Here is a 26,086-nt window from a genome sequence, read left to right as displayed (position 1 = left end):
TCCACGACCCCTCAGTCCTTCATCCCGCCTCCTCACTCCTCCAGGCCCCCTTTACTCTCTGTCCCTCTCCTCCTGCACCTTCAGAACCCCCCCCCGCCTCACTCCAGATCCCTCCTCTTCCTCTTCCTCCAGGCCCCCTCAGTCATCCAGGCCTCCTCCCCTCCTTCTGTGCCCTCTGTCTACCCAGCCTCAATCCTCGGGGGTCTCCTCTCCTCCCCTCTTCTCCTCCTGTGCCCTCCGTCCCCGCCGCCTGCGTCCTTCAGGTCCCCTCCCTCCTAATGTGCCCTCCGTCCCCACCACCTGTGTCCTCCATGCCCCCCTCCCTCCTCCTGTGCCCTCTGTTCCCGCCACCTGTGTCCTCCATGCCCCCTCCCTCCTCCTGTGCCCTCTGTTCCCGCCACCTGCGTCCTCCAGTCTCCCTCCCTCCCCCTGTGCCCTCTGTTCCCGCACCAGTGTCCACCAGGGCCCTTCCCTCCTCCTGTGCCCTCTGTTCCCGCCACCCTGTGTCCTCCATGCCCCCTCCCCTCCTGTGCCCTCTGTTCCCGCCACCTGCGTCCTCCAGTCTCCCTCCCTCCTCCTGTGCCCTCTGTTCCCGCCACCAGTGTCCACCAGGGTCCCTCCTCCTCCTGTGCCCTGTCCCGCCACCTGCATCCTCCAGTCCCCCCCCCTCCTCCTGTGCCCTGTCCCCGCCACCTGTGTCCACCAGGCCTCCTCCCTCCTCCTGTGCCCTTCGTCCCCGCCACTTACGTCCTTCAGTCCCCTTCCTGTGCCTCTGTCCCTGCCACCTGTGTCCACCAGGCCCCCTCCCTCCTCCTGTGCCCTCCGTCCCCGCCACCTGCGTCCTCCAGTCCCCCCTCCTATGCCCACCAGGCCCCTCCCTCCTCCTGTGCCCCCCGTCCCCGGCACCTGCGTCCTCCAGTCCCTCCCTCCTCCTCCTGTGCCCTCCGTCCCCGCCACCTGCATCCTCCAGTCCCCCCCCTCCTCCTGTGCCCCTGTCCCCGCCACCTGTGTCCACCAGGCCCCCTCCCCTCCTCCTGTGCTCTCCGTCCCCGCCGCCTGCGTCCTTCAGGCCCCCCTCCTGTGCCCACCAGGCCGCCTGCCTCCTCCTGTGCCCTCCGTTCCCGCCACCTGCATCCTCCAGTCCCTCCTCCTGTGCCCTCTGTCCCGCCACCTGTGTTCACCAGGCCCCCTCCCTCCTCCTGGCCCTCCGTCCCCGCCACCTGTGTCCACCAGGCCCCCTCCCTCCTCCTGTGCCCTCCGTCCCCGCCACCTGCATCCTCCAGTCCCCCCTCCCTCCTCCTATGCCCACCAGGCCCCCTCCCTCCTCCTGTGCCCCCCGTCCCCTGCGTCCTCCAGTCCCCCTCCCTCCTCCTGTGCCCTCTGTCCCCAACGCCTGCGTCCTCCAGTCCCCCTCCCTCCTCCTGTGCCCTCTGTCCCCGCCACCTGAGTCCACCAGGCCCCCTGCCTCCTCCTGTGCCCTCCATTCCCGCCACATGCATCCTCCAGTCCCTCCTCCTGTGCCCTCTTTCTCCCCGCACCTCCTGCACCCTCAGTCCTCCCCGCACCTCCTGCGCCCTTCGTCTCCTTGCGCCCTCAGACCCCCCGCACCTCATGCACCCTTCGTCTCCCTGGCCCTCCGTCCCCCCTCACCTCCTGAGCCCTCAGTCCCCAAGCACCTCCTGCACCCTCAGTCCTCCCTACACCTCCTGCACCCTTCGTCTCCCTGCGCCCTCCGTCCCCCCTCACCTCCTGCGCACTCAGTCCCCCCCGCACCTCCTGCGACCTCAGTCCCACCCCTGCACCTCCTGCGACCTCAGTCCCACCCCCGCACCTCCTGCGACCTCAGTCCCACCCACACCTCCTGCGCCCTTCGTCGCCCTGCGCCCTCCGTCCACCCTCACCTCCTGAGCCCTCAGTCCCCCCTGCGACCTCCCGCACCTCCTGAGCCCTCAGTCCCCCCACCTCACTCCAGACCCCTCCACGACCCCTCAGTCCTTCATCCCCGCCTCCTCACTCCTCCAGGCCCCCTTTACTCTCTGTCCCTCCTCCTCCTGCACCTTCAGAACCCCCCCCCGCCTCACTCCAGATCCCTCCTCTCCCTCTTCCTCCAGGCCCCCTCAGTCATCCAGGCCTCCTCCCCTCCTTCTGTGCCCTCTGTCTACCCAGCCTCAATCCTCGGGGGTCTCCTCTCCTCCTGTGCCCTCCGTCCCCGCCGCCTGCGTCCTTCAGGCCCCCTCCCTCCTCATGTGCCCTCCGTCCCCACCACCTGTGTCCTCCATGCCCCCCTCCCTCCTCCTGTGCCCTCTGTTCCCGCCACCTGTGTCCTCCATGCCCCCCTCCCTCCTCCTGTGCCCTCTGTTCCCGCCACCTGCGTCCTCCAGTCTCCCTCCCTCCTCCAGTGCCCTCTGTTCCCGCCACCAGTGTCCACCAGGGCCCCTCCCTCCTCCTGTGCCCTCCGTCCCCGCCACCTGCGTCCTCCAGTCCCCCTCCCTCCTCCTGTGCCCTCCGTCCCCGCCACCTGCATCCTCCAGTCCCCCCCCCTCCTCCTGTGCCCTGTCCCCGCCACCTGTGTCCACCAGGCCTCCTCCCTCCTCCTGTGCCCTTTGTCCCCGCCACCTGCGTCCTTCAGTCCCCCCTCCCACCTCCTATGCCCACCAGGCCCCCTCCCTCCTCCTGTGCCCCCCGTCCCCGGCACCTGCGTCCTCCAGTCCCCCCTCCTGTGCCCTCCATCCCCGCCACCTGCATCCTCCAGTCCCCCCCCTCCTCCTGTGCCCTGTCCCCGCCACCTGCGTCCTCCAGTCCCCCCTCCCTCCTCCTATGCCCACCAGGCCCCCTCCCTCCTCCTGTGCCCTCCATCCCCGCCGCCTGCGTCCTCCAGTCCCCCCTCCTGTGCCCACCAGGCCCCCTGACTCCTCCTGTGCGCTCCGTTCCCGCCACCTGCATCCTCCAGTCCCTCCTCCTGTGCCCTCTGTCCCCGCCACCTGTGTTCACCAGGCCCCCTCCCTCCTCCTGTGCCCTCCGTCCTCGACACCTGCGTCCTCCAGTCCCCCCTCCTATGCCCACCAGGCCCCCTCCCTCCTCCTGTGCCCCCCGTCCCCTGCGTCCTCCAGTCCCCCCTCCCTCCTCCTGTGCCCTCTGTCCCCACCGCCTGCGTCCTCCAGTCCCCCCTCCTGTGCCCTCTGTCCCCGCCACCTGTGTCCACCAGGCCCCCTGCCTCCTCCTGTGCCCTCCGTTCCCGCCACCTGCATCCTCCAGTCCCTCCTCCTGTGCCCTCTGTCCCCGCCACCTGTGTCCACCAGGCCCCCTCCCTCCTCCTGTGCCCTTTGTACCCGCCGTCTCACTCCTACTTACTTGGTGACCTCACCGTGACTCTGTGACGACGTCCAGGACTGGGTTTTCTGGAAGCTGAAAAATAAAACGTGGCTTCTAGTCAGACCGGCAGCGTTATCTAACCCAGCCCGACGTCCATTTATATCCAACACTAAGGGCTTTTGGATGGTGCTTCTACCGTCAGGCCTATAGGGGCTCAGCCCCTTAAAGGGGAGGAGGATGCCGCTGGTCCTCACCTCTCCCTTCGATCCACGGACGGCCTCCGCAGGACGTCCTGCCGCTGTTGCAGCTGCTGCTGCCGCTCTCTCTCCTTCCAGATCAGCAGGGTCTCCGGCTGGCGCCGCTCTTCTGTGGCCGGGTCCTGCCGGGTGCTGGGAGGAGACGGCTCCGACCTGTAGGATACGACATGAGTAATGGGGAGCGAGGTCTAATCACAGGGTCAGGTGCAGGAAGGATCCCAGGAAGATGAGCAGGGACTCGGTAATCTATTCTAGTAATCTCCTGAGCCAGGACGTAAGCGAGCAGTGATCCGGGGGCTGGCGGCACTCACCCGCAGACCAGGGTCCTCTCCTCGGGCCGCGGTGTGGAGTGTCGCTCCGGCTTCTCCTGTAACAGAGGATACGCCGGGCAGTGATCGGACCCCCGGTACATAATGTGGGCAGTGACGTCCTCCGTGATGTGAGGGTCACTCACCTGTGGGGTCGCCATCATGTGGAGGCCGGCGTCGCCCCCCGAGCCCTCCTCTTCATCATTTGTGCTCCTGTCAATGAAATCCGGGAGCTCAATCTCTCCATTGGCTGCAACACAAAATGTGAAATCTGAGAATCCTGACTGAAACGCTAGAGACAAGCGGCGGCACACAACGGAGAAGAGCCGCGGGGATAGAGACAAGCGGCAGCACACAACGGAGAAGAGCCGCGGGGATAGAGACAAGCAGCAGCACACAACGGAGAAGAGCCGAGGGGATAGAGACAAGCGGCAGCACACAACGGAGAAGAGCAGCGGGGATAGAGACAAGCGGCGGCACACAACGGAGAAGAGCCGCGGGGATAGAGACAAGCGGCGGCACACAACGGAGAAGAGCCGCGGGGATAGAGACAAGCGGCGGCACACAACGGAGAAGAGCCGCGGGGATAGAGACAAGCAGCAGCACACAACGGAGAAGAGCCGAGGGGATAGAGACAAGCGGCAGCACACAACGGAGAAGAGCAGCGGGGATAGAGACAAGCGGCGGCACACAACGGAGAAGAGCCGCGGGGATAGAGACAAGCGGCAGCACACAACAGAGAAGAGCCGCGGGGATAGAGACAAGCGGCAGCACACAACGGAGAAGAGCCGCGGGGATAGAGACAAGCGGCAGCACACAACGGAGAAGAGCCGCGGGGATAGAGACAAGCGGCAGCACACAACGGAGAAGAGCCGCGGGGATAGAGACAAGCGGCGGCACACAACGGAGAAGAGCCGCGGGGATAGAGACAAGCGGCGGCACACAACGGAGAAGAGCCGCGGGGATAGAGACAAGCGGCGGCACACAAAGGAGAAGAGCCGCGGGGATAGAGACAAGCGGCGGCACACAACGGAGAAGAGCCGCGGGGATAGAGACAAGCGGCGGCACACAACGGAGAAGAGCCGCGGGGATAGAGACAAGCGGCGGCACACAACGGAGAAGAGCCGCGCACACAACGGAGAAGAGCCGCGGGGTAGAGACAAGCGGCGGCACACAACATAGAAGAGCCGCGGGGATAGAGACAAGCGTCAGCACACAACGGAGAAGAGCCGCGGGGTAGAGACAAGCGGCGGCACACAACATAGAAGAGCCGCGGGGATAGAGACAAGCGGCGGCACACAACGGAGAAGAGCCGCGGGGATAGAGACAAGCGGCAGCACACAACGGAGAAGAGCCGCGGGGATAGAGACAAGCGTCAGCACACAACGGAGAAGAGCCGCGGGGATAGAGACAAGCGGCGGCACACAACGGAGAAGAGCCGCGGGGATAGAGACAAGCGGCGGCACACAACGGAGAAGAGCCGCGGGGATAGAGACAAGCGGCGGCACACAACGGAGAAGAGCCGCGGGGATAGAGACAAGCGGCGGCACACAACGGAGAAGAGCCGCGGGGATAGAGACAAGCGGCAGCACACAACGGAGAAGAGCCGCGGGGATAGAGACAAGCGGCGGCACACAACGGAGAAGAGCCGCGGGGTAGAGACAAGCGGCGGCACACAACATAGAAGAGCCGCGGGGATAGAGACAAGCGGCGGCACACAACGGAGAAGAGCCGCGGGGATAGAGACAAGCGGCAGCACACAACGGAGAAGAGCCGCGGGGATAGAGACAAGCGTCAGCACACAACGGAGAAGAGCCGCGGGGATAGAGACAAGCGGCGGCACACAACGGAGAAGAGCCGCGGGGATAGAGACAAGCGGCGGCACACAACGGAGAAGAGCCGCGGGGATAGAGACAAGCGGCGGCACACAACGGAGAAGAGCCGCGGGGATAGAGACAAGCGGCGGCACACAATGGAGAAGAGCCGCGGGGATAGAGACAAGCGGCGGCACACAACGGAGAAGAGCCGCGGGGATAGAGACAAGCGGCGGCACACAACGGAGAAGAGCCGCGGGGATAGAGACAAGCGGCAGCACAAAACGGAGAAGAACCGCGGGGATAGAGACAAGCGGCAGCACACAACGGAGAAGAGCCGCGGGGATAGAGACAAGCGGCCGCACACAAAGGAGAAGAGCCGCGGGGATAGAGACAAGCGGAAGAACAACAGAGAAGAGAAGTGGGGATAGAGTCGAGCGGCGGCACACAATGGAGAAGAGCCGTAGAGGTAGAGACAAGCAGAGGAAGAACAGAGAAGAGCCGCGGGGGTAGAGACAAGCGGCAGCGACACAACGGAGAAGAGAAGTGGGGTAGAGACAAGCGGCAGCACACAACGGAGAAGAGCCGCGGGGATAGAGACAAGCGGCGGCACACAACAGAGAAGAGCCACGGGGGTAGAGACAAGCGGCGGCACACAACGGAGAAGAGCCGCGGGGATAGAGACAAGCGGCAGCACACAACGGAGAAGAGCCGCGGGGATAGAGACAAGCGGCAGCACACAACGGAGAAGAGCCGCGGGGATAGAGACAAGCGGCCGCACACAAAGGAGAAGAGCCGCGGGGATAGAGGCAAGCAGAAGAACAACAGAGAAGAGAAGTGGGGATAGAGTCGAGCGGCGGCACACAATGGAGAAGAGCCGTAGAGGTAGAGACAAGCAGAGGAACAACAGAGAAGAGCCACGGGGGTAGAGACAAGCGGCAGCGACACAACGGAGAAGAGCCGCGGGGGTAGAGACAAGCGGCAGCGACACAACGGAGAAGAGAAGTGGGGTAGAGACAAGCGGCAGCACACAACGGAGAAGAGCCGCGGGGATAGAGACAAGCGGCAGCACACAACGGAGAAGAGCCGCGGGGATAGAGACAAGCGGCAGCACACAACGGAGAAGAGAAGTGGGGTAGAGACAAGCGGCAGCACACAACGGAGAAGAGAAGTGGGGTAGAGACAAGCGGCAGACAACGGAGAAGAGCCGCGGGGTAGAGAAGCGGCACACAACGGAGAAGAGCCGCGGGGTAGAGACAAGCGGCGGCACACAACGGAGAAGAGCCGCGGGGATAGAGACAAGCGGCAGCACACAACGGAGAAGAGCCGCGGGGGTAGAGACAAGCGGCAGCACACAACGGAGAAGAGAAGTGGGGTAGAGACAAGCGGCAGACAACGGAGAAGAGCCGCGGGGTAGAGAAGCGGCACACAACGGAGAAGAGCCGTGGGGTAGAGACAAGCGGCGGCACACAACGGAGAAGAGCCGCGGGGATAGAGACAAGCGGCAGCACACAACGGAGAAGAGCCGCGGGGATAGAGACAAGCGGCAGCACACAACGGAGAAGAGCCGCGGGGATAGAGACAAGCGGCGGCACACAATGGAGAAGAGCCGCGGGGATAGAGACAAGCGGCGGCACACAACGGAGAAGAGCCGCGGGGATAGAGACAAGCGGCAGCACACAACGGAGAAGAGCCGCGGGGATAGAGACAAGCGGCAGCACACAACGGAGAAGAGCCGCGGGGATAGAGACAAGCGGCAGCACACAACGGAGAAGAGCCGCGGGGATAGAGACAAGCGGCAGCACACAACGGAGAAGAGCCGCGGGGATAGAGACAAGCGGCGGCACACAATGGAGAAGAGCCGCGGGGATAGAGACAAGCGGCGGCACACAACGGAGAAGAGCCGCGGGGATAGAGACAAGCGGCAGCACACAACGGAGAAGAGCCGCGGGGTAGAGAAGCGGCACACAACGGAGAAGAGCCGCGGGGTAGAGAAGCGGCACACAACGGATAAGAGCTGCTGGGGTAGAGACAAGCGACGGCACACAACGGCGTCTCCTCTTCTCTGGGGTCTCCCCGTCCCGTGAACTTACCGGCCCCGTACAGCTTCTCTTTGAATTGCCGGACGTCTCGACCCAAACCAGAGACTCGGAAGGAAAGGTCAGAGAGCTCGTCTGCGGACTGAGAAACATAAAGAGGTGACGACTGGACATCATTACTGATACAGCCAGGCGAGGCCCCCTGTACAGAGCGGGACATCATTACTGATACAGCCAGGCGAGGCCCCCTGTACAGAGCGGGACATCAGTACTGATACAGCCAGGCGAGGCCCCCTGTACGGAGCGGGACATCAGTACTGATACAGCCAGGCGAGGCCCCCTGTACGGAGCGGGACATCAGTACTGATACAGCCAGGCAAAGCCCCCTGTACGGAGCGGGACATCAGTACTGATACAGCCAGGCAAAGCCCCCTGTACGGAGCGGGACATCAGTACTGATACAGCCAGGCGAGGCCCCCTGTACGGAGCGGGACATCAGTACTGATACAGCCAGGCGAGGCCCCCTGTACGGAGCAGGACATCATTACTGATACAGCCAGGCGAAGCCCCCTGTACAGAGCGGGACATCAGTAGTGATACAGCCAGGCAAAGCCCCCTGTACGGAGTGGGACATCATTACTGATACAGCCAGGCGAGGCCCCCTGTACGGAGTGGAACATCATTACTGATACAGCCAGGCGAGGCCCCCTGTACAGAGCGGGACATCAGTACTGATACAGCCAGGCGAGGCCCCCTGTACGGAGCGGGACATCAGTACTGATACAGCCAGGCGAGGCCCCCTGTACGGAGCGGGACATCAGTAGTGATACAGCCAGGCGAGACCCCCTGTACGGAGCGGGACATCAGTACTGATACAGCCAGGCGAGGCCCCCTGTACAGAGCGGGACATCATTACTGATACAGCCAGGCGAGGCCCCCTGTACAGAGCGGGACATCAGTACTGATACAGCCAGGCGAGGCCCCCTGTACGGAGCGGGACATCAGTAGTGATACAGCCAGGCGAGGCCCCCTGTACGGAGCGGGACATCAGTACTGATACAGCCAGGCGAGGCCCCCTGTACAGAGCGGGACATCATTACTGATACAGCCAGGCGAGGCCCCCTGTACAGAGCGGGACATCAGTAGTGATACAGCCAGGCAAAGCCCCCTGTACGGAGTGGGACATCATTACTGATACAGCCAGGCGAGGCCCCCTGTACGGAGTGGAACATCATTACTGATACAGCCAGGCGAGGCCCCCTGTACAGAGGGGGACATCAGTACTGATACAGCCAGGCGAGGCCCCCTGTACGGAGCGGGACATCAGTACTGATACAGCCAGGCGAGGCCCCCTGTACGGAGCGGGACATCAGTAGTGATACAGCCAGGCGAGGCCCCCTGTACGGAGCGGGACATCAGTACTGATACAGCCAGGCGAGGCCCCCTGTACAGAGCGGGACATCATTACTGATACAGCCAGGCGAGGCCCCCTGTACAGAGCGGGACATCAGTACTGATACAGCCAGGCGAGGCCCCCTGTACAGAGCGGGACATCAGTACTGATACAGCCAGGCGAGGCCCCCTGTACAGAGCGGGACATCAGTACTGATACAGCCAGGCGAGGCCCCCTGTACGGAGCGGGACATCAGTACTGATACAGCCAGGCGAGGCCCCCTGTACAGAGCGGGACATCATTACTGATACAGCCAGGCGAGGCCCCCTGTACAGAGCGGGACATCAGTAGTGATACAGCCAGGCAAAGCCCCCTGTACGGAGTGGGACATCATTACTGATACAGCCAGGCGAGGCCCCCTGTACGGAGTGGAACATCATTACTGATACAGCCAGGCGAGGCCCCCTGTACAGAGCGGGACATCAGTACTGATACAGCCAGGCGAGGCCCCCTGTACGGAGCGGGACATCAGTACTGATACAGCCAGGCGAGGCCCCCTGTACGGAGCGGGACATCAGTAGTGATACAGCCAGGCGAGGCCCCCTGTACGGAGCGGGACATCAGTACTGATACAGCCAGGCGAGGCCCCCTGTACAGAGCGGGACATCATTACTGATACAGCCAGGCGAGGCCCCCTGTACAGAGCGGGACATCAGTACTGATACAGCCAGGCGAGGCCCCCTGTACGGAGCGGGACATCAGTAGTGATACAGCCAGGCGAGGCCCCCTGTACGGAGCGGGACATCAGTACTGATACAGCCAGGCGAGGCCCCCTGTACAGAGCGGGACATCATTACTGATACAGCCAGGCGAGGCCCCCTGTACAGAGCGGGACATCAGTACTGATACAGCCAGGCGAGGCCCCCTGTACAGAGCGGGACATCAGTACTGATACAGCCAGGCGAGGCCCCCTGTACAGAGCGGGACATCAGTACTGATACAGCCAGGCGAGGCCCCCTGTACAGAGCGGGACATCAGTAGTGATACAGCCAGGCGAGGCCCCCCCGTACGAAGCGGACTGGACGGGGGTCTCCTGGCGATGAGAACCAAAGCCCCCTAAACATCAGCTCAGCGGCAATACCACAATGGAGACCACAGACCAGGAAAGCTCCTGGTAGTTGGAGACACGTCAGGTACCCACCTCGTTGCCGGACCACCGCTTGCTGCCGCTGTCCACACTGTTAAACCCAGAGTCGAGCCCCCCGTATGGCTGAGAGTACAGGTCATCAGTCAGGCTACAAGGAGAGAGGCGACACACGGGTCAGGAGTTGCAGCTCTACACACGGACCGAGGTGGATGTCTCACTGCTCCACCCCACGGACGGGGCTCTTACCACGTGGTGAAGCTGGTGGGGCGGCTTAGCTTCTCCAGCTCGGACGCAGGCTTACTGCAGGCCTCTGTGTGCAAGTACTTAAATATGTGAACCTTCCCTTTAAGGCAGATCTGGACAGAGAGACAAAGAGACATGATTAACCCCTGAAGGCCTGAGGACGCAGCCGTGGTGGCCACCCCCCCCCCCCAACCCCAACGACGCAGTCGTGGTGGGGGCGGCTGACCTGAGCAGGCGGGTACTGCAGGGGGTTGTTGTCCAGGACAATCCTCTGAAGGTGCCGCAGGCGGCGGAAGCTCGGGGGGATGCGGGCGACTCGGTTACAGGAGAAGTCCAGACGAGTCAGAGGCAGCTCCGAGATTTCTGAGAAAGAAAAGACAGAAGAGTCCATCTCTGCAGAGTCCAACCACATCGCAGGGGAGGAGATGGCGCCCCCTACTGGACTGGAATTACAGGGAGACCCCACAGAGTACAGCGATGAGTGGAGCGTGAGTGCAGCGAAGGCACACACCTAATAGCACTGCTCTACAGGGTCCTAGAGACCACCCAGAGTCCTGCGCTCTGAGCCCCACAATCCCGCAGTCATATTCTCAGCAGACCTGTGCCCTGCAGTCCCACACCCCCACCCTCGGCGCAACACTGTCTCGAGCTCTACGCCCCAGTCCCACCCTCAATGCCCCACTGTCTCACTCCGGCGCCCCTCAGTCCCACAACCCACAGTCCCGCCCGCCGTGCCCTGCTGTCCCACGCCACAGTCCCACAACCCACAGTCCCGCTCTCCGTGCCCCACCCCAGTCCCGCCTTCCGTGCCCCGCTGTCCCACGCCCAAGTCCCGCCCTCGGTGCCCATTGTCCCACGCCCAAGTCCCTCCCTCAGTGCCCGCTGTCCCACGCCCCAGTCCCTCCCTCGGTGCCCCGCTGTCCCACGCCCCAGTCCCTCCCTCGGTGCCCCGCTGTCCCACGCCCCAGTCCCTCCCTCGGTGCCCCGTTGTCCCACGCCCCAGTCCCTCCCTCGGTGCCCGCTGTCCCACGCCCCAGTCCCATCCTCGGTGCCCGTTGTCCCACGCCCACGTCCCGCCCTCGGTGCCCGCTGTCCCACGTCCCGCCCTCGGTGCCCGTTGTCCCACGCCCCAGTCCCATCCTCGGTGCCCGTTGTCCCACGCCCAAGTCCCGCCCTCGGTGCCCGTTGTCCCACGCCCCAGTCCCATCCTCGGTGCCCGTTGTCCCACGCCCAAGTCCCGCCCTCGGTGCCCGATGTCCCACGCTCCAGTCCCTCCCTCGGTGCCCGTTGTCCCACGCCCCAGTCCCGCCCTCTGTGCCCGCTGTCCCACGCCCAAGTCCCGCCCTCGGTGCCCGCTGTCCCATGCGCCGTTACCTTCTGGCAGCGAGGTCAGCTGATTCCTGCGCACATTTAACTCTCGTAGCGACTGCAGAGACCCCATCTGTGCCGGGAGCGACTGCAGCTCGTTACAGCTGATATCCTGTAACATCAGAGAAAGTGCGGATAACTGCACCCATCATCCACCTGCACCGAGCCGACGAGATCCACACCCCTTATACTGCAGCCCCGGCTCCTCATCTATCACTGCTGACAACCTGCCTGTGTATGGAGTGTGAGGGGTTGTCAGCCCCGCCCCCTGGTGATGACATCACTGATATGACATGTGACCACACCCCTTATACTCCAGCACCGGCTCCTCATCTATCACTGCTGACAACCCGCCTGTGTATGGAGTGTGAGGGGTTGTCAGTCCCGCCCCCTGGTGATGACATCACTGATATAATGACATGTGACCACACCCCTTATACTGCAGCCCCGGCTCCTCATCTATCACTGCTGACAACCTGCCTGTGTATGGAGAGTGAGGGGTTGTCAGCCCCGGGCCCTGGTGATGACATCACTGATATAATGACATGTGACCACACCCCTTATACTCCAGCACCGGCTCCTCATCTATCACTGCTGACAACCTGCCTGTGTATGGAGTGTGAGGGGTTGTCAGCCCCGCCCCCTGGTGATGACATCACTGATATAATGACATGTGACCACACCCCTTATACTGCAGCCCCGGCTCCTCATCTATCACTGCTGACAACCTGCCTGTGTATGGAGAGTGAGGGGTTGTCAGCCCCGGGCCTTATACACAGTGACAGATAACCCGTCCCCTCGGCTTCAGCTCTGGCCCCCCTATCAGCAGTGCTGGGCTTCTATGATGCGGCGGCCCCCCCGCAGACACCGGACATCTGCTCCTCATTACAGTAACATGAAGCAGAAGCTCCGGATTACACAAGACGCGGAGGAGCCCACATCCTCCGGCCGTGTGACGACACCGCGGCCTAGAGACGATGCCACTGCTCACTGACTACTGAGGGACAGCACTACAAAGCCCAGCAGAGATGACGGGGTCAGAGTGCTGGCACTTACCAGCTGGCGGAGGCCGCCCATGCCTCCCACCTCCTCCGGAATAGAGGCCAGCTTGTTGTTACTGGCGATGAGGACGGTGAGGGGCAGGCGGCAGATGTGCGGGGGCAGCGAGGTTAGGAGGTTCCGGCTGTGGAGACACAGTACAAGGATGAGAGGTGAACACAGAGCGGGCCCCGGGCCCCTCACCGGGCGGCCCCTCACAGAGCCTCACCTGATGTTCAGGTAACTGAGGACCTGCAGGTTGGAGAAAGATGGAGGCAGAGTCCGCAGACAGTTGTGGTAGAGGGTGAGAGACTCCAGAGACACCAGATGAGACAGCTCCACCGGCACCTCCGAAAGACGGTTCCTGGAGAGATCTGAGAAGAGACAACACACAGCTCAACTACACCAGGCCTGGCACCGCTACACCGAGACCGGACACCGCGCCTGTATATACACAGTCCTAGCACCGCTACACCGAGACCGGACACCGCGACCTGTATATATACACAGTCCTAGCACCGCTACACCGAGACCGGACACCGCTACCGGACACCACACCTGTATATATACAGTCCTAGCACCACTACACCGAGACCGGACACCGCGCCTGTATATACACAGTCCTAGCACCGCTACACCGAGACCAGACACCGCGCCTGTATATATACAGTCCTAGCACCGCTACACCGAGACCGGACACCGCGCCTGTATATACACAGTCATAGCACCGCTACACCGAGACCAGACACCGCGCCTGTATATATATACAGTCCTAGCACCGCTACACCGAGACCGGACACCGCGCCTGTATATACACAGTCCTAGCACCGCTACACCGAGACCAGACACCGCGCATGTATATACACAGTCCTAGCACCGCTACACCGAGACCGGACACCGCGACCTGTATAAAGTCCTAGCACCGCTACACCGAGACCGGACACCGCGACCTGTATAAAGTCCTAGCACCGCTACACCGAGACCAGACACCGCGCCTGTATATATACAGTCCTAGCACCGCTACACCGAGACCGGACACCGCGCCTGTATATACACAGTCCTAGCACCGCTACACCGAGACCGGACACCACGTCTGTATATACACAGTCCTAGCACCGCTACACCGAGACCGGACACCGCACCTGTATATATACAGTCCTAGCACCGTTACACCGCGACCGGACACCGCGACCTGTATATATACACAGTCCTAGCACCGCTACACCGAGACCGGACACCGCGCCTGTATATACACAGTCCTAGCACCGCTACACCGAGACCGGACACCGCGCCTGTATATACACAGTCCTAGCACCGCTACACCGAGACCGGACACCGCGACCTGTATAAAGTCCTAGCACCGCTACACCGAGACCGGACACCGCGCCTGTATATATACAGTCCTAGCACCGCTACACCGAGACCAGACACCGCACCTGTATATATACAGTCCTAGCACCGCTACACCGAGACCGGACACCACGCCTGTATATACACAGTCCTAGCACCGCTACACCGAGACCGGACACCGCACCTGTATATATACAGTCCTAGCACCGTTACACCGCGACCGGACACCGCGACCTGTATATATACACAGTCCTAGCACCGCTACACCGAGACCGGACACCACACCTGTATATATACAGTCCTAGCACCACTACACCGAGACCGGACACCGCGCCTGTATATACACAGTCCTAGCACCGCTACACCGAGACCGGACACCGCGCCTGTATATATACAGTCCTAGCACCGCTACACCGAGACCGGACACCGCGACCTGTATATATACACAGTCCTAGCACCGCTACACCGAGACCGGACACCGCACCTGTATATATACAGTCCTAGCACCGCTACACCGAGACCGGACACCGCGCTTGTATATACACAGTCCTAGCACCGCTACACCGAGACCGGACACCGCACCTGTATATATACAGTCCTAGCACCGCTACACCGAGACCGGACACCGCACCTGTATATATACAGTCCTAGCACCGCTACACCGCGACCGGACACCGCGACCTGTATATATACACAGTCCTAGCACCGCTACACCGAGACCGGACACCGCTACCGGACACCACACCTGTATATATACAGTCCTAGCACCACTACACCGAGACCGGACACCGCGCCTGTATATACACAGTCCTAGCACCGCTACACCGAGACCGGACACCGCGCCTGTATATATACAGTCCTAGCACCGCTACACCGAGACCGGACACCGCTACCGGACACCACACCTGTATATATACAGTCCTAGCACCACTACACCGAGACCGGACACCGCGCCTATATATACAGTCCTGGCACCGCTACACCGAGACCGGACACCGCCCCTGTATAAATACAGTCCTAGCACCGCTACACCGAGACCGGACACCGCATCTGTATATATACAGTCCTAGCACCGCTACACCGAGACCGGACACCGCGCCTGTATAAATACAGTCCTAGCACAGCTACACCGAGACAGGACACCGCACCTGTATATATACAGTCCTAGCACCGCTACACCGAGACCGGACACGCCCCTGTAAAAAATACAGTCCTAGCACCGCTACACCGAGACAGGACACCGCACCTGTATAAATACAATCCTAGCACCGCTACACCGAGACAGGACACCGCACCTGTATATATACAGTCCTAGCACCGCTACACCGAGACCGGACACCGCGCCTGTATAAATACAATCCTAGCACCGCTACACCGAGACCGGACACCGCCCCTGTATACAGTCCTAGCGCACCTGTATGTATATATATATATATATATATATATATATATATATATATATATATATATATATATATATATATATATATATATATATATATATATATTATATATATATACACACACACACATACACAGTCCTAGCACCGCTACACCGAGACAGGACACCGCACCTGTATATATACAATCCTAGCACCGCTACACCGAGACCGGACACCGCGCCTATATATACAGTCCTGGCACCTCTACACCGAGACCGGACACCGCGCCTATATATACAGTCCTAGCACCGCTACACCGAGACCAGACACCACGACCTGTATATATACACCCCTAGAACCGCTACACCGAGACCGGACATTGCGCCTGTATATACACTGTCCTAGCACAGCTACACCGAGACCGGACAATGCAACCTGTATATACACACCCCTAGCACCGTTACCGGACACCACGACCTGTATATATACACCCCTAGCACCACTACACCGAGACCGGACACCGCGATCTGTATATACACAGTCCTAGCACCGCTACCTGTATATACACACCCCTAGCACCACTACACCGAGACCAGACACTGCAACCTGTATATACACAGTCCGGGCACCGCTACACCAAGACCAGACACCGGGACTGTATATATACAGTCCTAGCACCGCTACACCGAGACCGGACACCGCAACCTGTATATACACACCCCTAAAACTGCTACCGGACACCGTGACCTGTATATAGTCTTAGCACCGCTACAGAGACTGGACACCACGACCTGTAAATACACAGTCCTAGCACCGCTACCGGACACCACGACCTGTATATACACACCCCTAGCACCGCGACCGGACACCGCGACCTGTATATACACACCCCTAGCACCGCTACACCGCAACCGGACACCGCGACCTGTATATACACATCCCTAGCACTGCGACCGGACACCGCGACCTGTATATACACACCCCTAGCACCACTACACCGAGACCAGACAGTGCAACCTGTATATATACAGTCCTAGCACCGCTACACCGAGACTGGACACCGCAACCTGTATATACACACCCCTAAAACTGCTACCGGACACCGCGACCTGTATATACAGTCTTAGCACCGCTACAGAGACTGGACACCACGACCTGTAAATACACAGTCCTAGCACCGCTACCAGACACCACGACCTGTATATACACACCCCTAGCACCGCTACCGGACACCGCGACCTGTATATACACATCCCTAGCACCGAGACCAGACAGTGCAACCTGTATATACACAGTCCTGGCACCGCGCAGGAGCCTCTACGTCGCGACCCGTACACACACCGCGCAGGCACCTCTACGCCGCGACCCGTACACACACCGCGCAGGCAACTCTACGCCGCGACCCGTACACACACTGCGTAGGCACCTCTACGCCACGACCTGTACATACACCGCGCAGGCACTTCTACGCCACGACCCGTACACACACACCGCAGGCACCTCTATGCCGCGACCCGTACACACACCACGCAGGCACCTCTACGCCGCGACCCGTACACACACGGCGCAGGCACTTCTACTCCGTGACCCGTATACACACCATGCATACAAATCTACACCGTGCTGCATTGTATGGTCCGTGGTCACCTGACAAACATACCCGTACATGACCTGCGACCCTTGATTTTCTTATAACCTCCCTTTCTTCGGATCTATCGCTTCAGTCCTCAGCACCCTCCCCCGTTTTGTTGCTCTTGTTTTGTGTGTTGGCAGCGCACCCGTGCCTGAGGCCGGCACGTGACTCGTCAGATTGGCTTAGTGTGGCACGGTGCCCAGCTAGGAAGAAAAGGTCTATTCAGAGTTCTGACGAGCGCTGAATCACAGGGGGCGATAGTTGTCATATGGTGACCCCAATGCATAAATGTCAGCACTGAGGCCTCGGGGTGTGCCAGGGGTCACCGGCCCCAATACCCGGAGGTCCAGCCAACCTCACACGGCAACACATTACAAATGTCAGAGTTACACCCAGGGCACGCGCTCCTCCTGGTGCCTGGTGTACCAGCTGTCGGGTGCCAGGCTCCAGGATGCAGCAGAGCCACCCAAGCTCAGCAGTGCAGGATGTGGTCTCATCACTCATCGGATTTACTTCTGCAAAGAGATGAGTGCAGCAGTGGGGGAGGGGAGAGCGGCCGACACCGACGGCGGCGGGGGAGGGGAGAGCGGCCGACACCGACGGCGGCGGGGGAGGGGAGAGCGGCCGACACCGACGGCGCCGGGGGAGGGGAGAGCGGCCGACACCGACGGCGCCGGGGGAGGGGAGAGCGGCCGACACCGACGGCGCCGGGGGAGGGGAGAGCGGCCGACACCGACGGCGCCGGGGGAGGGGAGAGCGGCCGACACAGACGGCGCCGGGGGAGGGGAGAGCGGCCGACACAGACGGCGCCGGGGGAGGGGAGAGCGGCCGACACAGACGGCGCCGGGGGAGGGGAGAGCGGCCGACACAGACGGCGCCGGGGGAGGGGAGAGCGGCCGACACAGACGGCGCCGGGGGAGGGGAGAGCGGCCGACACAGACGGCGCCGGGGGAGGGGAGAGCGGCCGACACAGACGGCGCCGGGGGAGGGGAGAGCGGCCGACACAGACGGCGCCGGGGGAGGGGAGAGCGGCCGACACAGACGGCGCCGGGGGAGGGGAGAGCGGCCGACACAGACGGCGCCGGGGGAGGGGAGAGCGGCCGACACAGACGGCGCCGGGGGAGGGGAGAGCGGCCGACACAGACGGCGCCGGGGGAGGGGAGAGCGGCCGACACAGACGGCGCCGGGGGAGGGGAGAGCGGCCGACACAGACGGCGCCGGGGGAGGGGAGAGCGGCCGACACAGACGGCGCCGGGGGAGGGGAGAGCGGCCGACACAGACGGCGCCGGGGGAGGGGAGAGCGGCCGACACAGACGGCGCCGGGGGAGGGGAGAGCGGCCGACACAGACGGCGCCGGGGGAGGGGAGAGCGGCCGACACAGACAGCGCCGGGGGAGGGGAGAGCGGCCGACACAGACAGCGCCGGGGGAGGGGAGAGCGGCCGACACAGACAGCGCCGGGGGAGGGGAGAGCGGCCGACACAGACAGCGCCGGGGGAGGGGAGAGCGGCCGACACAGACAGCGCCGGGGGAGGGGAGAGCGGCCGACACAGACAGCGCCGGGGGAGGGGAGAGCGGCCGACACAGACAGCGCCGGGGGAGGGGAGAGCGGCCGACACAGACAGCGCCGGGGGAGGGGAGAGCGGCCGACACAGACAGCGCCGGGGGAGGGGAGAGCAGCCGACACAGACAGCGCCGGGGGAGGGGAGAGCGGCCGACACAGACAGCGCCGGAGCCTGATCCCCAGAGGAAAATGGGGCTAAGAGCAGCCCATCAGCGTACGGTTCAGGGCCAGCAGGGGGGCCTCCAACAGAGCGGCTGAGGGGCCTGTCACCAGAGCAGGAGGGGTCCGTCTGCAGAACGTGCGACACACAGGAAAGGACCACGAGCAGAGCCAAAAGCCCCCATGAGACAAGCCCCCCAGACCATTGGTGGCCCCATGACCGCAGATCCCGCGCAGCCCAGTTTACCCACCCCGGGGCCAGGAGCGGCCCCATCTGCACAGTGTATCCAGGATGCCCCCACTGCTGCCTACAAAAACCATAACCAGACCCCACACAGGAGATGAGAGCAGAGCAGGGGGATCTATGGTGGGATCACCGCACATCTGTGCAGCCCTGACAGCCGATATATACTGACAGTAAATGTATACGGGGGAAGCGGATGTGACCGCCAGGAGTAAAACTCCCACTCTGGGATCTGGGTCAGGGAGAAGCTCGGCTAAGATCAATGTCACCAACCGAAGTACTATGTAACCGGCCCTACCAGACCCAGGACACCAAGGGAGGGAGCACAACCCCCAGCATCCAGGACACCAAGAGAGGGAGCACTACCCCCAGCATCCAGGACTCCAAGGGAGGGAGCACAACCCCCAGCATCCAGGACACCAAGGGAGGGAGCACAACCCCCAGCATCCAGGACACCAAGAGAGGGAGCACGACCCCCAGCATCCAGGACACCAAGAGAGGGAGCACGACCCCCAGCATCCAGGACACCAAGAGAGGGAGCACGACCCCCAGCATCCAGGACACCAAGGGAGGGAGCACAACCCCCAGCATCCAGGACACCAAGGGAGGGAGCACAACCCCCAGCATCCAGGACACCAAGAGAGGGAGCACTACCCTCAGCATCCAGGACACCAAGGGAGGGAGCACAACCCCCAGCATCCAGGACACCAAGGGAGGGTGCACTACCCCCCAGAATCCAGGACACCAAGAGAGGGAGCACTACCCCCAGCATCCAGGACACCAAGGGAGGGAGCACTACCCCCAGCATCCAGGACACCAAGGGAGGGAGCACGACCCCCAGCATCCAGGACACCAAGGGAGGGAGCACTACCCCAAGCATCCAGGACACCAAGAGAGGGAGCACTACCCCCAGCATCCAGGACACCAAGAGAGGGAGCACAACCCCCAGCATCCAAGACACCAAGGGAGGGAGCACAACCCCCAGCATCCAGGACACCATGGGAGGGAGCACAATCCCCAGCATCCAGGACATCATGGGAGGGGGCACTATCCCCAGCATCCAGGACACCATGGGAGGGAGCACAACCCCCAGTATCTTCACCACTGGTTCTCCCATCCGCAGGTGTCACTCTACAATGAAGGATTTCCTGAGCTGCTGCGGAGCTTCAGGATGAGGGGTCTCTGTCCCACCTGCAGCAGAGGATGAGACCGACAGCTGCTCCTGTGTGACCGCGGCGATTGCTCATCAGCACCGACCCCTGAAGAGACCCTAACTCCACACTATCCTCAAGGGGATCTGCCCACTGGGACCCCTGCTGTGAGTGGCGACCCCCCACAGTGAGCGGCAGCCCCATGTGTCCTATGATGTACACTACTCAGGTCCTCAGACACAGAGACACCCAAGTAAGAAAACAGCAGGGCTGTGGAGTCGGGAAGCCGAACCTCCGACCCCCTCATACACGGCTCATGTGCACAGATTCATCTCAGTAAAGTCCAGACCCTGAGATCAGGAATAGGACGGACATTTATAGGACATTTCAGAACGCTCCAAAACTCTTAAGGAAAAATATTCCCCACAAACTGCATTGAACGACTGCACCCAATTTATTATATATTTTCGGAGTCTGAGTCTTTCCATTTTATACCAACTCTGACTCCACCAAAATGGGCACCGACTCCACAGCCCTGGAAAACAGCAGCAGGGAACATGGAGGCAGACGGTGGTCCCTGGATGGGAGCTCCCCCCGGAGGCCGGTCCTGTCCACCCATCCATTCAGTGGATAGAGGAGCAGATGTCGAGGCGAGGGGCCACGCAAGAGTTCAGACATCACATCTACACTGTGCAAAGGCAGATCATTCCCCGGCTCTGGCTGCCCAGATGACGGGGGCAGTGCCAGGGCACGGGGGGCACAATGAGCTCATCCCAAAGATCATAGAAATCCTATGTACAGTGAACATCAGGGCCGCACGCACCACGAGGGGCCAGGCACAGCCAGGGTGCGCCAACACCACAACAAGCAGCTGCAGACACGTGAGGAGAGACCCCCGATACACACACAGCATACACTGAGAACATGGACGGTATAGAGACCCCGAAATACTGACCCCCAATATGATACAGACACCTCCACCTCACTCCCTCTCTCTCACGGTCCTCCCGTCTCCTCATTCTCTCTCTCTCTCACGGTCCTCCCGTCTCCTCATTCTCTCTCCTCATTCTCTCTTTCACGGTCCTCCCGTCTCCTCATTCTCTCTCTCTCTCTCACGGGCCTCCCGTCTCCTCATTCTCTCTCTCTCTCTCGGGCCTCCCGTCTCCTCATTCTCTCTCTCTCTCTCTCACGGTCCTCCCGTCTCCTCATTCTCTCTCTCTCTCTCTCTCACGGTCCTCCCGTCTCCTCATTCTCTCTCTCTCTCTCTCACGGTCCTCCCGTCTCCTCATTCTCTCTCTCTCTCTCTCTCTCTCACGGTCCTCCCGTCTCCTCATTCTCTCTCTCTCTCTCTCTCACGGTCCTCCCGTCTCCTCATTCTCTCTCTCTCTCTCTCTCACGGTCCTCCCGTCTCCTCATTCTCTCTCTCTCTCACGGTCCTCCCGTCTCCTCATTCTCTCTCTCTCTCACGGTCCTCCCGTCTCCTCATTCTCTCTCTCTCTCTCACGGTCCTCCCGTCTCCTCATTCTCTCTCTCTCTCACGGTCCTCCCGTCTCCTCATTCTCTCTCTCTCTCACGGTCCTCCCGTCTCCTCATTCTCTCTCTCTCTCACGGTCCTCCCGTCTCCTCATTCTCTCTCTCTCTCTCTCACGGTTCTCCCGTCTCCTCATTCTCTCTCTCACGGTCCTCCCGTCTCCTCATTCTCTCTCTCTCTCACGGTCCTCCCGTCTCCTCATTCTCTCTCTCTCTCACGGTTCTCCCGTCTCCTCATTCTCTCTCTCACGGTCCTCCCGTCTCCTCATTCTCTCTCTCACGGTCCTCCCGTCTCCTCATTCTCTCTCTCTCTGTCCGTCCCCCCGTCTCCTCATTCTCTCTCTCTCACGGTCCTCCCGTCTCCTCATTCTCTCTCTCTCTGTCCGTCCCCCCGTCTCCTCATTCTCTCTCTCTCACGGTCCTCCCGTCTCCTCATTCTCTCTCTCACGGTCCTCCCGTCTCCTCATTCTCTCTCACGGTCCTCCCGTCTCCTCATTCTCTCTCTCTCTCACGGTCCTCCCGTCTCCTCATTCTCTCTCTCACGGTCCTCCCGTCTCCTCATTCTCTCTCTCTCTCACGGTCCTCCCGTCTCCTCATTCTCTCTCTCTCTCACGGTCCTCCCGTCTCCTCATTCTCTCTCTCTCTCACGGTCCTCCCGTCTCCTCATTCTCTCTCTCTCTCACGGTCCTCCCGTCTCCTCATTCTCTCTCTCTCTCACGGTCCTCCCGTCTCCTCATTCTCTCTCTCTCTCACGGTCCTCCCGTCTCCTCATTCTCTCTCTCTCTCACGGTCCTCCCGTCTCCTCATTCTCTCTCTCTCTCACGGTCCTCCCGTCTCCTCATTCTCTCTCTCTCTCACGGTCCTCCCGTCTCCTCATTCTCTCTCTCTCTCACGGTCCTCCCGTCTCCTCATTCTCTCTCTCTCTCACGGTCCTCCCGTCTCCTCATTCTCTCTCTCTCTCACGGTCCTCCCGTCTCCTCATTCTCTCTCTCTCTCACGGTCCTCCCGTCTCCTCATTCTCTCTCTCTCTCACGGTCCTCCCGTCTCCTCATTCTCTCTCTCTCTCACGGTCCTCCCGTCTCCTCATTCTCTCTCTCTCTCACGGTCCTCCCGTCTCCTCATTCTCTCTCTCTCTCACGGTCCTCCCGTCTCCTCATTCTCTCTCTCTCTCACGGTCCTCCCGTCTCCTCATTCTCTCTCTCTCTCACGGTCCTCCCGTCTCCTCATTCTCTCTCTCTCTCACGGTCCTCCCGTCTCCTCATTCTCTCTCTCTCTCACGGTCCTCCCGTCTCCTCATTCTCTCTCTCTCTCACGGTCCTCCCGTCTCCTCATTCTCTCTCTCTCTCACGGTCCTCCCGTCTCCTCATTCTCTCTCTCTCTCACGGTCCTCCCGTCTCCTCATTCTCTCTCTCTCTCACGGTCCTCCCGTCTCCTCATTCTCTCTCTCTCTCACGGTCCTCCCGTCTCCTCATTCTCTCTCTCTCTCACGGTCCTCCCGTCTCCTCATTCTCTCTCTCTCTCACGGTCCTCCCGTCTCCTCATTCTCTCTCTCTCTCACGGTCCTCCCGTCTCCTCATTCTCTCTCTCTCTCACGGTCCTCCCGTCTCCTCATTCTCTCTCTCTCTCACGGTCCTCCCGTCTCCTCATTCTCTCTCTCTCTCACGGTCCTCCCGTCTCCTCATTCTCTCTCTCTCTCACGGTCCTCCCGTCTCCTCATTCTCTCTCTCTCTCACGGTCCTCCCGTCTCCTCATTCTCTCTCTCACGGTCCTCCCGTCTCCTCATTCTCTCTCTCACGGTCCTCCCGTCTCCTCATTCTCTCTCTCACGGTCCTCCCGTCTCCTCATTCTCTCTCTCACGGTCCTCCCGTCTCCTCATTCTCTCTCTCACGGTCCTCCCGTCTCCTCATTCTCTCTCTCACGGTCCTCCCGTCTCCTCATTCTCTCTCTCACGGTCCTCCCGTCTCCTCATTCTCTCTCTCTCTCACGGTCCTCCCGTCTCCTCATTCTCTCTCACAGTCCTCCCGTCTCCTCATTCTCTCTCACAGTCCTCCCGTCTCCTCATTCTCTCTCTCACGGTCCTCCCGTCTCCTCATTCTGTCTCTCACGGTCCTCCCGTCTCCTCATTCTCTCTCTCACGGTCCTCCCGTCTCCTCATTCTCTCTCTCACAGTCCTCCCGTCTCCTCATTCTCTCTCTCACGGTCCTCCCGTCTCCTCATTCTCTCTCTCACGGTCCTCCCGTCTCCTCATTCTCTCTCTCACGGTCCTCCCGTCTCCTCATTCTCTCTCACGGTCCTCCCGTCTCCTCATTCTCTCTCACGGTCCTCCCGTCTCCTCATTCTCTCTCTCACGGTCCTCCCGTCTCCTCATTCTGTCTCTCACGGTCCTCCCGTCTCCTCATTCTCTCTCTCACGGTCCTCCCGTCTCCTCATTCTCTCTCTCACAGTCCTCCCGTCTCCTCATTCTCTCTCTCACAGTCCTCCCGTCTCCTCATTCTCTCTCTCACGGTCCTCCCGTCTCCTCATTCTCTCTCTCTCTCTCACGGTCCTCCCGTCTCCTCATTCTCTCTCTCTCTCACAGTCCTCCCGTCTCCTCATTCTCTCTCTCTCTCTCACGGTCCTCCCGTCTCCTCATTCTCTCTCTCTCTCACGGTCCTCCCGTCTCCTCATTCTCTCTCTCTCTCACGGTCCTCCCGTCTCCTCATTCTCTCTCTCTCTCTCACGGTCCTCCCGTCTCCTCATTCTCTCTCTCTCTCACGGTCCTCCCGTCTCCTCATTCTCTCTCTCACGGTCCTCCCGTCTCCTCATTCTCTCTCTCACGGTCCTCCCGTCTCCTCATTCTCTCTCTCTCTCTCTCACGGTCCTCCCGTCTCCTCATTCTCTCTCTCACGGTCCTCCCGTCTCCTCATTCTCTCTCTCACGGTCCTCCCGTCTCCTCATTCTCTCTCTCACGGTCCTCCCGTCTCCTCATTCTCTCTCTCACGGTCCTCCCGTCTCCTCATTCTCTCTCTCACGGTCCTCCCGTCTCCTCATTCTCTCTCTCTCTCTCTCACGGTCCTCCCGTCTCCTCATTCTCTCTCTCACGGTCCTCCCGTCTCCTCATTCTCTCTCTCTCTCTCTCACGGTCCTCCCGTCTCCTCATTCTCTCTCTCTCTCACGGTCCTCCCGTCTCCTCATTCTCTCTCTCTCTCACGGTCCTCCCGTCTCCTCATTCTCTCTCTCTCTCTCACGGTCCTCCCGTCTCCTCATTCTCTCTCTCTCTCACGGTCCTCCCGTCTCCTCATTCTCTCTCTCACGGTCCTCCCGTCTCCTCATTCTCTCTCTCACGGTCCTCCCGTCTCCTCATTCTCTCTCTCTCTCTCTCACGGTCCTCCCGTCTCCTCATTCTCTCTCTCACGGTCCTCCCGTCTCCTCATTCTCTCTCTCACGGTCCTCCCGTCTCCTCATTCTCTCTCTCACGGTCCTCCCGTCTCCTCATTCTCTCTCTCACGGTCCTCCCGTCTCCTCATTCTCTCTCTCTCTCTCTCACGGTCCTCCCGTCTCCTCATTCTCTCTCTCACGGTCCTCCCGTCTCCTCATTCTCTCTCTCTCTCTCACGGTCCTCCTGTCTCCTCTCCCCCACCCCCTCCCGTATTCCTCACCCGCTCGGGTGACGTCGGTCAGGTCGCTGTTCCGGGCGCTCCCGGGAAGTTCCTTCATGCGGCGGCCGGCCAGGTTGAGCACTCCGGTGGCGGCCGCCTCCTCCAGCGCCTTCTCCAGGCTCCTCCGTCCGCCGGGCCCCGTGTAGGCCTCATGTGGGCACAGTTCGGGGTCTCCGTCCCCTCCGCCACCGCCGCCTTCGTCGTCATCGTTACCCGCCGCCATTGAGAACGGAATGAGCCGGGACCGAAACACTGCTAGGCGACAGCCAATGAGAACGCGTCACGAGAGAATCAACCAATCGCTGCCAGAATTCGTTATAAATGACAACATTACGTCAGCCAATCAGCTCACAGAACAGAGAATCTCCGCCTCTCATTAACGGATTGTACGGAATGCCATCCCCGAGGTCCCGCCCCCGTCTCATGTCGTCCAATCGAGTGAGGCAAAGGTTGTGGCCACGCCCCCTCTGTCACTAACGGAACTAAGTGGTACCATAAAATAAATCTGTTGACCAATC

At 61.1% G+C, this 26,086-nt stretch overlaps 1 protein-coding gene across 1 annotated transcript in view; it reads right to left on the bottom strand.

Annotated features, from left to right (window-relative positions):
- LRCH4 (leucine rich repeats and calponin homology domain containing 4) overlaps window positions 1-25,841 on the bottom strand; it is a 32,472-nt gene extending 6,631 nt beyond the window's left edge. The window contains exons 1-12 of the mRNA XM_073654563.1: window positions 25,569-25,841; window positions 13,149-13,293; window positions 12,938-13,064; window positions 11,888-11,993; window positions 10,740-10,876; window positions 10,517-10,626; window positions 10,325-10,418; window positions 7,785-7,872; window positions 4,024-4,127; window positions 3,881-3,936; window positions 3,567-3,722; window positions 3,352-3,405 (exon numbers count right to left, since the gene is read on the bottom strand). Coding sequence (XP_073510664.1) covers window positions 3,352-3,405; window positions 3,567-3,722; window positions 3,881-3,936; window positions 4,024-4,127; window positions 7,785-7,872; window positions 10,325-10,418; window positions 10,517-10,626; window positions 10,740-10,876; window positions 11,888-11,993; window positions 12,938-13,064; window positions 13,149-13,293; window positions 25,569-25,791 — 1,400 coding nt within the window. The 5' untranslated portion in view covers window positions 25,792-25,841. The remainder of the gene's footprint in view (window positions 1-3,351; window positions 3,406-3,566; window positions 3,723-3,880; window positions 3,937-4,023; window positions 4,128-7,784; window positions 7,873-10,324; window positions 10,419-10,516; window positions 10,627-10,739; window positions 10,877-11,887; window positions 11,994-12,937; window positions 13,065-13,148; window positions 13,294-25,568) is intronic.
- Between the last annotated feature and the right edge of the window lie 245 nt (window positions 25,842-26,086).

Source organism: Phyllobates terribilis, unplaced genomic scaffold (assembly GCF_046119375.1).
Source record: "Phyllobates terribilis strain yellow unplaced genomic scaffold, ASM4611937v1 Scaffold_11__3_contigs__length_659146591, whole genome shotgun sequence".
Taxonomy (NCBI): Eukaryota; Metazoa; Chordata; class Amphibia; order Anura; family Dendrobatidae; genus Phyllobates; species Phyllobates terribilis.
The sequence above is the reverse complement of the archived record's forward strand: the minus strand, read 5'-3'. Positions and strand labels throughout refer to the sequence as shown.